At 43.3% G+C, this 15,447-nt stretch overlaps 1 protein-coding gene across 2 annotated transcripts in view; it reads right to left on the bottom strand.

Annotated features, from left to right (window-relative positions):
* The window catches only part of ABCG1 (ATP binding cassette subfamily G member 1), a 68,310-nt gene extending 54,752 nt beyond the window's left edge, over positions 1–13,558 (bottom strand). For both annotated transcript variants that reach the window (XM_070407148.1, XM_070407147.1), the window contains exons 1-2: positions 13,458–13,558; positions 12,683–12,741 (exon numbers count right to left, since the gene is read on the bottom strand). In XM_070407148.1, the coding sequence (XP_070263249.1) occupies positions 12,683–12,741; positions 13,458–13,512 (114 nt within the window). In that variant the 5' untranslated portion in view covers positions 13,513–13,558. The remainder of the gene's footprint in view (positions 1–12,682; positions 12,742–13,457) is intronic.
* Positions 13,559–15,447: the final 1,889 nt, after the last annotated feature.

The following is a 15,447-nucleotide window of genomic DNA, read 5'->3' on the forward strand; positions in this document are numbered from 1 at the left end:
CTGCATGGGTTCTGTTTTTTCGGTGTCCCTTGTGAAACTTGGGGTCCACCACTGAACACCTATTCAGGGTGCTCCCTCCTCGCTAATGAGTGAGCTCTCCCAGGTTCACTCACACTGTTGCTAAGGACAAGCCTCCCTGCCGCTGAACCAGCTAACTGTGTTAGGCAGTTGGACAGACGAGCAGAGCAAGGATAATGGGCCAGGTACAAAGGGAGGAAAGCCCTGGGTGCCCAGCAAAGGACAGTTGTAGGGCGGGACCTCGCCCCCAGGGTGACCTTTCCTCCCTAGCATATCACTGGTCATGCTGTTTGGAACCCCCCACCTTTCCTCCCTAGAGTTAACATCTAGGCCTCAGTTGTATTTCAGCTCCAGGCCCAGAAAAGCAGCAAAACCAGATAAGCAATGTCATGGCTGCCCTCAGGACCAGTTGCATTGGATAATGACCAATCAATCAGTGGAGACCTAGACCCGGAAAGGACACACCTGGAAAGCTGATGAATTTGAGATCTTCCCCTGGGACCTCCCCTAAAATCTCTACCCTTAAAACCTCTAGGATTTAGGACCCAGGGAGCTCTCCCTCCTGGGAGCACACACTGGGTCTTTCCCAATTCCTCTCCCTTTCCTCCCCCCAGACACCTTACCATTGCCTTCCTCACTCCCAAGTTCCTAGGGCCCTTCCTTTGCCTCTATAACTTGTTTCTTAAGCCCATTTCTTCTATGAATTACATCTTCTACCTCTGTGATTTTCTCAATAAACTAGAGGTCCGGTGCATGACAATCGTGCACTGGGGGCAAGCGGGGGGTACCCTCAGCCTGGCCTGTGCCCTCTCACAGTCCGGGACCCCTTGGGGGATGTCCGCCTGCCAGCCCAGGCCTGATCCCAGGGATTGGGTCTATGGGGGGATCGGGCCTAAGCTGGCAGTCAGACACCCCGCTTACAGTCTGGGGCTCTCATAGTCCAGGACCCCTCGCTCCTTACAGCCTGCCTGCAGGGTAGGTGGGAGAGGCTCCTGCCACTGCTGCTGTGCCCACCAGCTGGTAGCCGACTTCTGGCTGAGCAGTGCACTGACCACCAGGGGGCCGCTCCTGCATTGAGCGTCTGCCCCCTGATGATCAGTGCGTGTCATAGCTACAGGTCGTTCTGCTGTTGGGTCAATTTGCATATTAGGGCTTTATTATATAGGATGTTCTCTTATAGTTTGAGTCTTGCTCTGAATTCTTTCCTAGCCAGAAACCAAGTGCAGAGGTTGCTGAACTCAGGTCCAGTCTGACCCCATGGTTTTAACACCTGGTACCATTCTGCCCCCCACAACACAACGACCTAATATCCTGGGGGCACGCAGGTCCATGAGCTCAATCGGCAGTGCACCACATTCACTGCCCTTATAATGATGTAGTTCCAATTGACTGACTTGCACTTTATCCCCCAAATTCCATTTTTTTATTGATTTCTGAGAGGAAGGGAGAGGGAGAGAGAGATAGAAGAAACATCAACGATGAGAGAAAAGCATTGATCAGCTGCCTCCTGCACGCCCCCTACTGGTGATTCAGCCTGAATCCCAGGCATGTGCCCTAACCTGGAATCAAACTGTGACCTCCTGGTTTACAGGTCAACGCTCAACCACTGAGCAATACGGAATGAGCCCAAATTCCATTTTTAAGGAGTGTCTTCTTTTAAAAAAAATTTTTTTTATTGACTTCAGATAGGAAGGGAGAGGGAGAGTTAGATAGAAACATCAATGATGAGAGAGAATCATTGATTGGCTGCCCCCTGCTGAGGATCGAGCCCGCAACCCATGCATGTGCCCTTGACCGGAATCAAACCCTGGACCTTCTGGTCCGCAGGCCGACGCTCTATCCACTTAGCCAAACGAGCGAGGGCAGGGGTGTCCTCTTTACTGGTATCTCTGCCAGATGCCCAGACACTGAGGCTGGGAAATGAGGGGGTAGGAGAGGGGTGTGCACACTGAGGACTTGGCCTCTGTGTGAGGATTCTGCTCTGGGACTGATGCCCGTGGTTGTCTGTCCCCAATGTCCAGAAGTCCCTTCATGGTATCCCCTGGGAGCCCCTCCCTCCCCAACCTTCCAGGAGGTGGGGGCAGAGGAGGGGCCAGGAGATGAGAGTGGAGGGAGGAGGAGGGGAAGTGCCCAGAGGCTGAGGTGAAAACATAACAAAACAAAACAAAACCAAAAACTAGATTAATGAGAGATGTTTTGAGGGAAAGAAAAATGCAAGTAAATATTTCATAAACTAAATTAGGAAGAGGCAAAGCATTGCAAACAGATTATTTCTGTTTTCTTCCACTAGCCCTCTGGACGAAATGGTGCCACATGCTGACCTGACCAGCTCAGGGAGGCCTGTGTGGCCACCCTGCAAACTCAGAGACCTGAAGTGACCACGTAGGATGGTCTGAAATCAAAACTTTAAGTGAAAGCAGTTTATGATAGGTAGTCATGTCCTAGGCTGATATCTCCTCTGACAGAGGTCAATCTTTACCTTAACTAAGCCTTTTTTATTTCTTTTTTCCATCTATGATAATACATCGTTGGAATGTCAAAGTAATTCTTCTTTTTCCGGGCCCCTCAAAGCACAGGCACTGCTCTGTGGAGACCACACATCTCCTCTTTGTCACTGAGTTCATTGTTGGCTGTTAACTATGCTGTACCCACCTAAGTAAGAGAAGCATGTGTCTATCAGTTTACGTTTTATCCAATCCCAGAGGTTTCCCCCCTTTGCTTTCTCCCACCTCCCTAATCTATCACCAATGGACTTCAAGTAACCCGCTTGCGTCTCCTCTTTTGATTGTAATTTTTTTATATAAAACAAGGTGCAAAACCGCCATTCTCCGGAGCATGGTCTCAATCCCTTGAGGTTCTGCTTCCTGGCAATTGTGGAGAGTTTGGCTCAGATCAACTCACAAAAATTCTTCACAGGTTTGAATGTTTCTTATGTTAACAGCACAGAACAAAGAGTGGCGTGCAAGGCCTAGGCAAGTATTTCTATAAATGGAGAAAGAGGAAATGCCATCTGCTGTCGCGATGGCCTTCGGCGCTGAGGGTGAGGACAGAGTCTCAGAGGCAGACACAGGGACATGACTGCAGGCTTCCTCACCACTGGTGAATATTGACGCAAGTAAATGACCAAACCTGTAGAGAATTTTTATGCGTTTATTTGAGCTAAACTGACAACAATTTTAGGGAAGCAAAATCTCAATGGATTGAGAAAGTGCTCTGGAAAACGGCAGCTTTCCCACTTATTTTATACGTCAGGATCAAAGGGGAAGACATGCGCGGTGTTACATAAAACCCATTGGTGGTAGCTCAGGGAGGCGGGAGAAAGCAAAACTGGGAAATCTCTGAGATGGGAGAGACACGTACTTCCTTTATGTAGGTGGGTACAGGACAGTTAACAGTAAAACTAACATGATAATAACAACAATGAGGGGATTTGTGGTCTCTGCTCTGGGGTGTGGTTGTGCTTTGAGGGGTCCAGAAAGAGGGAAATTACTTTGCTATTCCAAAGGTATGTTATCAGGTATATTATTGTAGATGCAAAAAAAAAAAAGACGACAGACTCAGTTAAGGTAAAAACAGACCCTTGTTAGGGAAAAATACCACCCTAAGACATGACTACCCACCACAAACTGCTCTTAGTGAGGAAGTTTCCATTTCAGACCATCCTATATGGTTACTTGAGGTCTCTGAGTTTGTAAGGCCACCATGCAGGCCTTCCCTGAGCTTGTCAGGTTTAGTATGTGGCTCCCTTTTCACCCACATAAATGCCAGCCTCCCATCACCCCATCAGAGGTCCAGCTGAGAAATAACTGCAGCTCACAGGCCTCTGTGCACCCAAGTTCTTCTGAGGAGCCTCCCTCCCGTAATCCATCCTAGCACACAACCCGGGCCAGACAGAACGGCCCATTCCTCGGGCCACTGCCGTTGTTCTGGAAAGGATTTACAAACCCAGTGGGGCCACCGGCGCTCTCATGGGGACTTGCCTGGGCCCAGAGATGTGGAGGGCTTCTTTCCCTGTTAGAGTTGGCAGCCACATGCAGTGGCCATCTTTCTCGCCCTGAGGAGAGTGTCTAGGTGACAATGATGAGAGCACTCTGAGGAGCAGAGCTGAGGGATGGAGAAAGTCATAGAGCCCTTTCCAAGAAGCTGGGCAGCATGGTGGGTGGTAGGCACTGGGCTCTGGAGCCAGGTGGCCAGCTCTTTGAATAGGTTCATATCTCTCACTTTTTAAAACAATATTTTTTAAAATTGATTTCAGAGAAGAAGGGAGAAGGCTAGAGAGAGAAACATCAATGATGAGAGAGAATCATTGATGGGTTGCCTCCTGCACACCCTTTACTGGGGATTGAACCCACAACCCGGGTGTATGCCCTAACCGGGAATGGAACCGTGGCCTCCTGGTTCATTGGCCAATATTCAACTACTGAGCCACACCAGCCAGGCAGGTTTGTATCTCTAAGTGCTTCCATGACATCCGCTGTGAAGTGAGTGACAATTGTGTCCATCTCAAAGGAATATTGTGAGGATCATATGAGTCAATTTTTGAAAATCATGTCCAGTTCATAGTGTGTCTTATAAGTAGATATTGGTCATTGTCATTATTTATTTGCTCTATGGGGCCCTCTATTCTCCCTCTGACTTTGAGCTGGCATGAATTAGCTTTAAAAGCCCTGATTAAGACAGTTTGGCAATGTTGTTAAAAGTCAGGGGCCAGAATCCAGTTTATGGAAAAATCCTTACAAATAGTTCATGACAACCTGTAAGCCCTTATTGCCTTAGGTTCTGTTCACCCGGGCACGTGACTTATCTCTTCAGCATCTCTTACATATTTCTTTGCCTATGACATCATTCTTAGCATGGCATCTAGTCAGAGTAGGTGTTTGATAAAAATCCTGCGTTACATTGGAACAGCTGCTAATGGTTTGACAAGTTCTGTAACATGTATTAACCCATGTGACATGCAGAGCACCCTGTGGGGTAGGAGGGCAGCTGCCATCACTGAAACATACGTGACTCTGACTCCCCAGACCCAGGTGCAGGGAGGGCTACGTTCTGTTTTCTCTATCAGCCAGACCATCTGCCTCTGGTCCCTAGAACGCAGTGCCTTCATATCATGCTAACTTGGGCATAGATCAACTTTCCTGGCTCCAAAGACCACAGCTCACGTCCAGGGTGCTCAGTACCCTGGTCACCACTGCAGAAGTTCTCTTGGCTCCCTGAGACACCTGAGCTCTCCTGGGATCCGCAAACCCCACCCCTGCCCTCCCTGGACTGGCAAACTATCCTGAACCTCTGTCTCGCTACTTCAGCTCTCCATCCCTGCCCCTTCAGGAAGACCTGGGTGGTCACCCCATTGAACCCCGGCTTGTGAAAGCAAAAGTGTGGTCAGGGAGATTATCTTCTGCATGCCTGGAAACTTCTGGGAAGGTCCCTGCAACTCAAAAGTACCCAAGGCAAGAAAGAAATAAGTCAACTAAAAAATAATTTGAAAAAAGTCTTGACTATTTTTTAAGGGAGGGAAGAGGGAAATGGCTAGAGCAAGGAAATTAATATTGGAAATTACCTCAGTAAATTATTCGGGCACACGGAAATAAGACTCTATGAGGTTTGAAACCTGCCTAGGGCCACAGTGCCCTGGCAAGGACCCAGGCCTCCTGCCTCCTGCCTCCTGCCAACACCACCTTCCCACAGCTGTCACATATGTGTTGAGGAATAGGCCAAACCTATTTCAGATAGGGAGGGAGTTCTACAAGAAGCCCCAAGTTCAATCTGCTACAGGTCACAGGCCAGGCTAGTGAGGACATGGAGTAGACTTGCTTTTCTCTACTCCTCCCGGTAAGCACAACTCTGGACATTACATGAAACACGCGTGAGGGGGCTCTGCAAGGAGGGGAGGTCTGGCCAGGGACCTTGGGACTCAAGGAACCACACGGTGGCGAGGTCCCTGTGTTTTCTTTCTGCCTCATATATCCCAGACTTTCAGGGGAAGAAACCAACAACCTTGAAATGCAAATCGGCACAGACAAAAAAAGACCCAACCAAAGACTGCTTTCTCTAGTCGGAGAGATGGAAAAGGAGCCACCTAGCAATACAGAACGTGTTTAGAAAGTTACTACTCTGCTCCAGCCCACACCACACAATACACTGCTCTGTCCCCAAGGCAAGAAATAAACAATTCAACTAAAACAAGCAAATTACTACTCTGTCCCACCCACACACACTAGCAAAGATGAGGGAGGAGCTTATATTTCCACCTCCGACAGGTTGTAATGAGGTACCCAAACCTGCTCCTACCCCCACTCAAAGTGGAATCCACCCTCCCAGGCAGTGGGGTGGTGGGAAAGGAGAACCAGTACAATCAGGACTTTCACCACCACCCAGTGCTCACAAGGACACTTCTCATGCGTGGAGCAACCATGAGGCCTGCTATCGCTCCCAGCTAGGGAGATATAGGGAGTGACCAAGTGGAGGGCAGAACCCCAACCCTTCTCTGCAGTGATGAGGAGCCTCTCTCTTGGGTGTCTATAAAGGCTGAGTGGGGAACTTGGACTTGTACACTCCCTGGACAATAATGAGGAAGTGTCCCTGCTTGAGTAATGTCAGAGGAAGCCAAAAGACTTAAATAAGATCTAGAATCTCATAACACCAAAATATCTAGGTTTCCATCAAAAATTCCTCCTCTTCCAAGAATCAAGAATATCACAATCCAAATGGGGAAAGAAAAAAAAAAAAGCTATCAGTAGATGTCAACATGAAGAGGACAAAGGTGTCACAATTACCTGACCAAGATTTAAAAGCAGTCATCATTAAAAAATGCCTCCCGAGCAATCATGAACACCCCTGAAACAAATGAAAAAAAAATAGAAAGCCTCACAAAGAAATAGAAGGTATAAAGAATAAAATAGAAAATTCAGAACAGAAAAACAGAATAGTCCAAATAAAAAACTCAGCAATGGGCTCAACAGCAGAATGGAGGGCAGAAAGCAAAGAGTCAAGGAACTGAAAAACAGAACAATTACAGAAATTACCCAGGCTTAGCAACAGAGAGAGAATAAGCTGTACACCAAGTGGACAGGGCCTGGAGAACCTGTGGGACTATAACAAAAGATCTAACAGAAGAACTGACAGTTCCAGAAGGGGGTTGGGGATGTTAAAAAAGTACTCAAAGGAATAATGGCTAAAAACTTCCCAAATTTTGCAAAAGACAGAAATTAACAGATCCAGAAAGTTGATCAAATTCCAAACAGGATAATAAAAACATCTACAGACATACCATAGTCAAACTTCTGAAAACTAAATACAAAGAAGAGATCTTGAAAGCAGTGAGAGAGACATGACATCTTACCTAGAAATAAAAAGCAATTCAAGTGACAGCAGATTTCCCATTGAAAACAATGGAGGCCAGAAAGAATTGGCACATTTTTCATTTGCTAAAAGAAAAAATTGCCAACCCAGATACCTATATCCAGAAAAAATAACCAAGACTTGTCACCAGTAGACATATCCTAAAAGAGTGACTAAAGAAACTTCTTTAAATTAAAAAAAAAGGTAAGAGAAGGAAATTGTATATCAAGAACAAAAGCACTATTAAGTAAAAATATGGATAAAATAGAATAGCCTTCCCTTCTGCTCTTGAGTTATCTAAATGTTGTTTGATGGTTAAAGCAAAAATTGTAATGCTGTCAAATGTGTTTCTAAATGTAAGTAGAGTAAATATTTAAGAGAATAATATTATAAAGGAAGGAGGGTAAAAAGATATAAAGAGAGGTAAGGTTATATGGCACATGAACCTGTAAAACAATGATACCAGTAAACTGATAAAGCATGGATATGTAATAAAATGTGTAGAGAAACCACTAAAATAGCTATACAGAGAGATTCACTCAAAACCACCATAGATAAATCAAAATGGATTTCTAAAAAATGTTCAAGTAACTCCCAAGAAGACGGAAAAAAAGAAAATAGGAAAATAATAAAAAGAACACATAGGGAAAACAAAAAATAAAATGCATACTTAACCCCAAAATGTCAATGCTTATATTAAATGTAAATGAACTATACCAATTAAAAGAGAGATTGGCAAAGTGGACTAAAAATATATAATGATATAGGCAGCATGCAAGTAAAAATACAAAAATGATATACCATGTAAACATTAATCAAAAGAAATTAGAAATGGCTATATTAATACCAGATAAAGTAGACTTTAGGAAAAGAAAGTTATCAGAGTTAGAGAGATTATATTTTGATAAGAGGCCCACGAAGACATAGCAATCCTAAATACAGGGTGGGGCAAAAGTAGATTTACAGTTGTGAGTACTTGAAACACAGGGTTTATTCTTGCATTATTATTTATTAATTATTATGTTATTTTCCATACGAATAACCATAAACCTACTTTGACCCCACCCTGTATATATGAACCAAACAACAGAGCTATGAAATATGTGAGGCCAAAAACTGATAGAACTGCAAAGAGAAATAGACAAACCCACAATTCCAGTTGGACACTTCAACACTTCTCTCACAATAATGCTAGAACAACTGGACAGAAAATCAGCAAGGACATAGAACTCAACAACACTGACCAATGGGATGCAATTAATATTTATAGAACACTCCATCCAACTATTACAGGCAAATACACATCATTTTCAAATGTTAATGGAACATATACCAAGATAGACCACATCTTGGACCATAAAACAAACCTCAACCAACTTAAAAGAATTGAAATTAGATAGGGTGTGCTCTCAGAGTCAAATGGAATCGAATGAGAAGTTAGTAATAGAAAGTTAATAGAAAAATCTGTGAAGACTTAGGATCCAAACAACACACTTCTAAATAATCCATGAGTCAAAGAGGGAGTCTTCAGACACAATACAAAATACAGTTAACTGAAGTAAAATGAAAGTGCACATATTAACATTTGTGGGACACAGCTACAGCAGAGCAGAGACGGGAATTTCCAGCACTGAATGCATATAAATTAAAGATTAGGAAAAGTCTCAAGTCAATAATCCAAGCTCCCACCTCAAAAATGTAGAAAAAGAAATAGAAAAAATAATAAAGAGCAGAAATCAATGAAATGATAAACCTCTAGTATTACCGACGAAGAAAAAAGAGAGAGGACACAAATTGTGAATGTTAAAGATGGAGCAATGGTTATCATTACAAGTTCCACAAACATCCGAAGGACAATAAGGGAACACTATAAACAACTCTACACACATAATTTTGACAACATAAATGAAATGGGCCAATTACTCAAAAATTTGTATACTATACAACTAACTTGATATAAAATAGGTTATATGAGTAGTACTATAACTTTAAGGAACTTGCGTTCATAATTTTAAAATTCCAAATAAGGAACTCTCCAGGTCCGTACAGTTTAGGAATATTTCCCAATTCATTTGATTTGGCTAGTATTACCCTGATACCAGACAGAGATAGTATATAAAAAAAGGAAACTATAGACCAATATCCCTCATAAAAGTAGATGCAAAAATCCTTAACAAATTATTAGCAAATAGAATTCCATAATATATTTTAAAACATATGCGCTATGTCCAAATGAGGCTTATTCCTGGCATGCAGGACTGATTTAATATTTGAAAGTAGGTTAATGTAACATACCAGATTAACAGAAAAAGCACTTGGCAAAATTCAACATCTATTCATGATTTTTTGAAAAACTATCAGAAAAATAGATATAAAGGGCAACTTCCTCATCCTGATAAAGAACATTTACAAGAAACCTACAGCTAACATTATAATAAATGGTTAAAGACTGAATGTTTTTCCCTTAAGATCAAGAGTAATACAGGATATTTGATTTTGCCACTCTTCTTGAACACAGTGCTGAAATTCTAGCCAGTGTGGTAAGGGAAAGAGAAATAAAAGGCACACAGATTGGAAAGAAAAAAGTAAAACTATCTCTTTTTACAAATGACATCATTGTCGGTCCTCATAGGAAATTCCAAGGAATCAACAAAAACATTCCTAGAATAGTAAGTGAGTTCAGCAAGGATATACGATAAACATACAAAAATAAATTTTATTTCTATATTCTAGAATGGACACTGAAATTAAAAAAAAACACATCTATATCATTTATAATTGCTCAAACAAAAGTAAATACTTAGGTGTAAACCTACGAAAAACATGTACAAGACTTATATTCTAACAGCTTGAAAAGCTGATGAAAGAAATCAAAGCTCTTTAAACATGGAGAGACATGTTTTGTTCATGGACTGGAAGACTTAACATAGTAAGAATGTCAATTATCCCTCAATTGATACACAGTTTTGATGTAATTGCAATTAAAATCCCAGCAAGATTTTTTTGTGGAAATAAATAAGAGTAATCTAAAATTTTGGAAAGTCAAATGAATTAGAATATTAAAGCAATTTTAGGAGAGAATGAAGCAGGGGAAATTGAATGACCTGATTTTAAGATTAATTATAGTCACAGTAATCAAGACTGTGTGAGACTAGCAAAGAGATAGACACAAAGATCAATGAAACAGAATGAAAAATCTGGAATTATATCACACAAATATGCCCCAAAATATGATTTTTAACATAGGTACAAAACACTTCAACGAAGAAAAGACAGCTCTTTCATTAAATGGCGCTGGAGCAATTGGACATCCAGAGGCAGAAAAAAAAATAAGCTGGGCCTAAGTCTCATGCCTGATGCAAAAATTAATTCAAAATGGGTCATTGATTTAAATGTAAAACAATTTTTTAGAAAAAAAATAGAAGGAAAAATCTTTGGGATCCTAGGGCCAGGCAAAGGGTTCTTAAACACCAAAAGTATGATCCATAAAATAAAATAAAAAATAATAAGTTAGACTACATCAAAATGAAAAACTTTGTTAGAAAGATGAAAAGACAAGCTAGTCTGGTAGAAAAGACTTGTAAACCTTATACCCAACAAAAAAAAACCTAGAAGGTAGAAAGAGCTGTGAAAACTCAACAGTGGAAAAAAAAATCAAACAATCCAATTAGAAAATGGACAAAAAAGCCTGGCCAGTATAGTTCAGTGGTTAAGCATTGACCTATGAACCAGGAGGCTACGGTTTGATTCCCCGTCAGGGCACATGCCCAGGTTTCAGGCTTGATCCCCAGTGTGGGACGTGCAGGAGGCAGCCGATAATGATTCTCTCTCATCATTGATGTTTCTCTCTCTCTCTCTCTCTCTCTCATCAATAACAAATGTATTAAAAAATTAAAAATTTTTAAAAATAAAATGGGCAAAAGACATAAGCAGACATTTCCTTGAAGAAGATTGCAAATAGGCACATGAACAGAAGGTCCACATCACTAAGCATTAGAGATATGCAAATCAAAATAAAATCAGGTGGCACTACATGCCTTTCAGAACGGCTAAAATAAAAAATAGTGCAACACACCACCTTGGAGGGTGTAGGTAAACTGGAGACTAGTTCGCTGCTGGCACAGCCAGCTGGTAAACAGTCTGCCAGTTTCTTGAAAAGCTGAACCTGCAATTCCCATTTGCCCAGCAATGGCCCTCCTGGACAGTTATCTCTGAGGAATATACAGTTACCTTCACACCAAAATCTGTGCACAAGTGTTGGCAGCTGCTTAACTCGGCTCAAACTTGCCAACGAGCCAGATGACCCTCAATGGGTGACCAGTTAAACAAATGTGCTCCCTCCGCACCACGGAACCTGACTCAGCCATAAGAAGGAATGAACTACTCATACACGCAGCAACCTGGATGGGTCTCCAGAAAATTCTGGAAAAGGCCTATTTCAAGAGATTATATATCGTGCAAGCCCATTCTTGAAATGACAAATTTATAGGATGGAGACAGGAGCAGTGGCTGGTAGGGTTCAGGTGGGGTGGGTGGGTGGGAAGAGAGGGTGTGGCTGTAAGAGGGCAGCAGGAAGGAGCCCCGTGGGGAGGGGGTGCTCTCTCCCTGGACCGTGCAGTGTCCACATCCTGGAGGTGATGCTGACCTAGAGCCGTGCAAGACGCCACCTCTGGGGAAAGTGGGGAAAGGGTCCATGGGATCCCACAACTAAACGGGAAACTACAATTTTAATTTTGTAGTTTCAAAATGAAAAATAAATCTTTAGAGGTCACAGGACAGTCCTCATTGAGGCCCCTCTGGATGAGGTGGCCTCGGATCAAACCTGTAGCAGAGCACGGACATCATGCGGAGTGTGGGGCGTGAGGAAGTACTAAGTGGAGGCACTTTGGGGATGACAGGGGGAACACAGGACCGGACAGCACCTGGGACCAAAGGAGTGTTCGTGACTGTGCTTTGTCCACCATGAACTTGATAAAGGGAAGACTCTTCCTCTTTACTGGAAGAGAGCGAGACAGAGACAGAGAGAGACAGAGAAACACAGGCCTCTGCAGGCCGACAACAGTGGTGGGATGCCACCCCATCACCAGCCATCTGTGATGCTGGGCCTGTTCCGAACCTCTCAAAGCCTCGGCCTTCATCAGTAAAATGGGAATAAAAGGACCACCATTGTGACAATTGAACGAGATGGGGTAGTTATGGGGTGTGGGAGCCGAGAAGAGACAAAAGAGGAGGCTTGTATGCATCCAACATTTCCACATCTGAGCCCATGACCCTGCCCCTAACGTCACTCCCCCCCACCCCCCGAATTGTTTTCACTGCTCACCTTCACTCCAATGGCTTTCTTTATTTTGCTTCCTATGATCGGCTGTTGTGTGGGACGCCCTACAAGGGAAAATGGGTAGATACATGTACAAAGGAACTCCTCGATCACCAGCCTCAGAGTGACAGTATTTCAGTATTAAATAGTAAGACATCAATACGATGGTTACAAAGTGAAAACTTCTAGTTACAAGATAAATAAGTCCTGGGATGTAATGTACAGCTCAGTGACCACAGCCACCAATACTGTGTTACATATTGGACAGTTACCAAGAGATTCATCGTAAAGCTCTTATCACAAGAAAATAATTGTAACTATGTGAGGTGATGGACGTTAATTGAACGCATTGTGGTGACCATTTCACAACATAAACGTATTTCAGGTCATGCTGTTGTACACCTTGGACTAACGGAATGTTATATATCAATTATATCTCAATAAAATTGGAACACTATTATGGCATCTGACTTTGGCCCATCCGAATTTACAGATGCATTGGGGTTCTCACTGGTGCCTGGGCCCAGAGGCTAGAGACGACCAGGTGCGTCCTCACCAACCCCCGATATCTTGCAGGTGCCTGGTCCTGAGTGCCCTCCCATATAGTTGACTGACTGCTGTCACAGACACTCTGCATCACAGTTCAAATCCAAATAATTGTTTGCTGCCTGAACAAGAGACATGACTTCAGTTTTTTGATCTGCCACTAGTTCTATTAATTCCATATATTCACATCACAAAATATTTTTTTTTACTAAAGAGCCTTTTGCCGGTGACTTACCCGCAGGCTTGGGTGTAGACAGCGCCCAGGAGTTCTCCTTCTGCAAAGAGGCCATCACTGGGGAACCTATTTATTTGGGGATTAATAAAGGGAAGAAGCCCCCCTTAAAGCAGAACTCCAGTGTTCACCGCTGCAGACACGTGAAAAAGCCCAAGCCACAAACTGAGATTCAGTTTCTGTTTTATACTAGAGAGAGAATGGTCTAAAATAGGGATGATGCAATCGTAGCTGTGATAACATTGCCCAATGCAATTGTTACTGCAGACAACAGGAAGCCACTGAGGTTACTAAAGGGCAGTCTGCTCCCTCCCAAGTTACTAGCACAAAGGAGAACCCACCACCTGCCTGGTTGACCAACTATGAAATCTACTGATTTATCACTTTGGGTCCGATGGAAGATTTTGCATTTATGAACATGGTGGGAATTATCTAATTTTTGTTAATCCTCACCTGAGGATTTTTTCCCGTTGATTTTTAGACAGACTGGAAGGGAGAGGGAGAGACAGAGAGAGAAACATCAATGTGAGAGAGACACATCAATTGGTTGCCTCCCGCATGTGCCCAGGGATCGAGCCTGCAACCAAGGTATGTGCCCTTGACCTGAATGAACCTGGGACCCTTCAGTCCATGGACCGACGCTCCAACCACTGAGCCAAACCGGTGAGGGAAGAATTTATTTATTTTTTTTATAAAGCATTGACAACAGCACAAATGGAAGTTCATCAGGGTCTACAGGGTAATAGTGAACAGTAAACAGTATTTCCTAGTAGAAGTTCTAGAATAACTTAAAAACATCGTATTGTCATAGCTCTAGCCAATGATTCTTGCTGCAAAATGGGGCAACCGTGAGCTGCTATCTGAGACCTCACAGCTTGAGGGGAGTTGGCCATCACCTGGTGACAAGGACTAGTACCCATAAGGCCAGAGTAGGTACCCGGAACCAGGCTTTGAACTCTATAGCCACTAACTCACTTAATTTGCATCACAACATTGTAGACCAGACACTATTACTGTGAGCAAAGGGGAACAAAGGCATGGAAAGGTTATCTGAATTCCTGAGGTCACACAGCAAGAAAGCAGCTTATCTCAGCTCCCAAACAGGCAGGTCTGGCTCCAGAGGTTAGGCGTTCTTGTCCTTCCCATAACAACGGATTCCTTCTTTTTAAAGCACACACATCTTAATGTAAAGCTGGGTGATTTTTACCTGTATATTCACCTCTCAGATCCATCACCACGGAGGACATTTCCGTGGTGTGAAATGGTCCTTGTGGCGGATCCCAATCAATTCCTGCCTCTAGAGCAGTGGTTCTCAACCTTCCTAATGCCACGACCCTTTAATACAGTTCTTCATGTTGTGGTGACCCCCAATTTCATTGTGACAAATTGAACATAATGAAAGCATAGTGATTAATCACAAAAACAATATGTAATTATATATGTGTTTTCCGGTGGTCTTAGGCGACCCCTGTGAAAGGGTCGTTCAACCCCCAAAGGGGTCGTGACCCACAGGTTGAGAACCGCTGCTCTAGAGGCAGACCCTACTCTGGCTTCAGTCAACACAGGCTACTTTGGTGTCTTCTTGGACGGCAACAAACTGCACTACAGTCTGTACCACTTCGTGTCCGGCTCCTTTCACTCAACATCACGATTTTAAGACTCATCCGTGTTGTCACATGTATCCATTATGCCAGTTTCCTTTTGCCACAGTTGATTTTTTAAAAAATATATTTTATTGATATATTTTTTTTTACAGAGAGAAAGGGAGAGGGACAGAGAGCTAGAAACATCGATGAGAGAGAAACACCAATCAGCTGCCTCCTGCACACCCAGTACCAGTGATGTGCCCGCAACCAAGGTACATGCCCTTGACCAGAATCGAACCTGGGACCCTTCAGTCCGCAGGTCGACACTCTATTTACTGAGCTAAACCCACAGTTGATTTTTTAATTCTCCTACTGATGGACACTTGAGTGTTCCCAGTTTGGGGCTA

The sequence above is a fragment of the Myotis yumanensis genome, unplaced genomic scaffold (assembly GCF_028538775.1).
Source record: "Myotis yumanensis isolate MYYU_CA2020_CCGP unplaced genomic scaffold, mMyoYum1.0.hap1 SCAF_2, whole genome shotgun sequence".
Taxonomy (NCBI): Eukaryota; Metazoa; Chordata; class Mammalia; order Chiroptera; family Vespertilionidae; genus Myotis; species Myotis yumanensis.